The 1430-nt window shown below is 64.5% G+C and overlaps 1 protein-coding gene across 1 annotated transcript in view; it reads right to left on the reverse strand.

The window, feature by feature from the left end:
- FOXA1 (forkhead box A1) overlaps nt 1–696 on the reverse strand; it is a 3813-nt gene extending 3117 nt beyond the window's left edge. The window contains exon 1 of the mRNA XM_010583668.1: nt 625–696. Within this exon, the coding sequence (XP_010581970.1) occupies nt 625–696 (72 nt within the window). The remainder of the gene's footprint in view (nt 1–624) is intronic.
- Nucleotides 697–1430: the final 734 nt, after the last annotated feature.

Raw genomic sequence — 1430 nt, forward strand, 5'->3', positions numbered from 1 at the left:
GCCGCCCGCCGGCCCGCGGCAGCAGCGCACGCCGCAGGCAGCCCCTCTTGCGAAGTACGAACGAACGGCTATCTTCCCCCCCCCCCCCCCTTTCTTCTCGCTCGGCTTTAACAGGTGAGGCCCCCGGCGACGGCGAGCGGAGAGGCCGGCGGCCCCGCCGAGGAGCCCGGGGAAGGCGCTGCCCCCGCCCCGGGACGCGCTCGCGGCCGGCTCTCTCGCCCCTGCCATCTGCCGGGAAGGAGCCGGGGGCCGGCAGCGCGGCGAGTCCTCTGCCCCGAGCCAGGAGTTTTCGGGGCGCTTTTGTGCGCGCCGCCAGCGGAGATTACGCCTTTTAGACGAGATCGAGGGCTGCCCCCGGCCCCCCGGCCCTCCCGGCGGGCCCGCAGCCCCCCCCGGTGTCCCTCCGAGGCCCGCCGGGGCTCTCGGAAGCCGTGTTTTCCTCGGGGAAGACTGGCCGGCTTCAGCGCCGGAGGGAGGGGGGGAGGCACGTTTGCGCTGGCAGGATCTGGAGCGCAAACCGATTCCTCCGGTTGCTGCCCCCCTCCAGACCCCCAGCCCTCCCCCCGGACCCCCCTCCCCCCTGCAGAGGGGCAGCAGCGGAGCCAGACCCTGGGATTGACTCACCTCCTGAGTGTCGGCGTAGTAGCTGTTCCAGTCGCTGGTTTCATGCCCTTCCATTTTCACAGTCCCTAACATTATGGAGCCAACCTGCCCGGTGCAACCATCCAGCCCTCTTGCAAGTGAGCGACGGGCAGCAGGAAAAGAGCCCGAAAGCCCGACCTAGCAGGAAGCCAGCTCTCAGGAGGGGCGGGGGGTGCTGAATTCTCCTCTATAACCAGCCAAAAAGGAGGCAGGGAGCGGTGTGGGGCGAGACAGTTGAGAAAGTGAGGAAGTGCCGGCTGGGATGTGAGTGGAGTTGAGCTGATGTGTATCTTACGTCGCAGAAGTACCCACCTCCTCCTCCTCCTCTCCCCATTTGTCCGCCGCACAAAGGCGTTCGCACCTACAAAGCCGGAGATGCACCTGCAAACAAGGCAGTTCCCCTCGCCTGCAACTCCCCCCGGGGCGGCACTTTATTTGCAAAGCGGCGTAATTGGTTTAAGCTTGTGGGGAAAGAAGGAGAGACAGAGGTGGGAGAGGGGGAGAGAGCAGGAAAAGGAGGGGGGGGACGACCCACCCTTTCAGATGGACAGGACGAATGCTAGGAGGGATCGGTGGAAATGAAATGAGGTAGATAAGGGCAGGGCAGGCCCCTCTGTTTGAAGAGAATGCGAAAGGCCATCCAGCCTTAAACCCCTGAGATTAGGGGCAATATTTACTGAAGTCCAGTAGATGCTCTTTTAACTTGGTGGCCCGGACGTGCTCCAAAGTCCCGAGTCCTGCAGTCCACAGGCTCCCCCCCGCTCCCGCCCCTCACTTCAAAGCTGGTT

This window comes from Haliaeetus leucocephalus, unplaced genomic scaffold (genome assembly GCF_000737465.1).
Source record: "Haliaeetus leucocephalus isolate CR32 unplaced genomic scaffold, Haliaeetus_leucocephalus-4.0 Scaffold932, whole genome shotgun sequence".
In the NCBI taxonomy this organism is placed as follows: Eukaryota; Metazoa; Chordata; class Aves; order Accipitriformes; family Accipitridae; genus Haliaeetus; species Haliaeetus leucocephalus.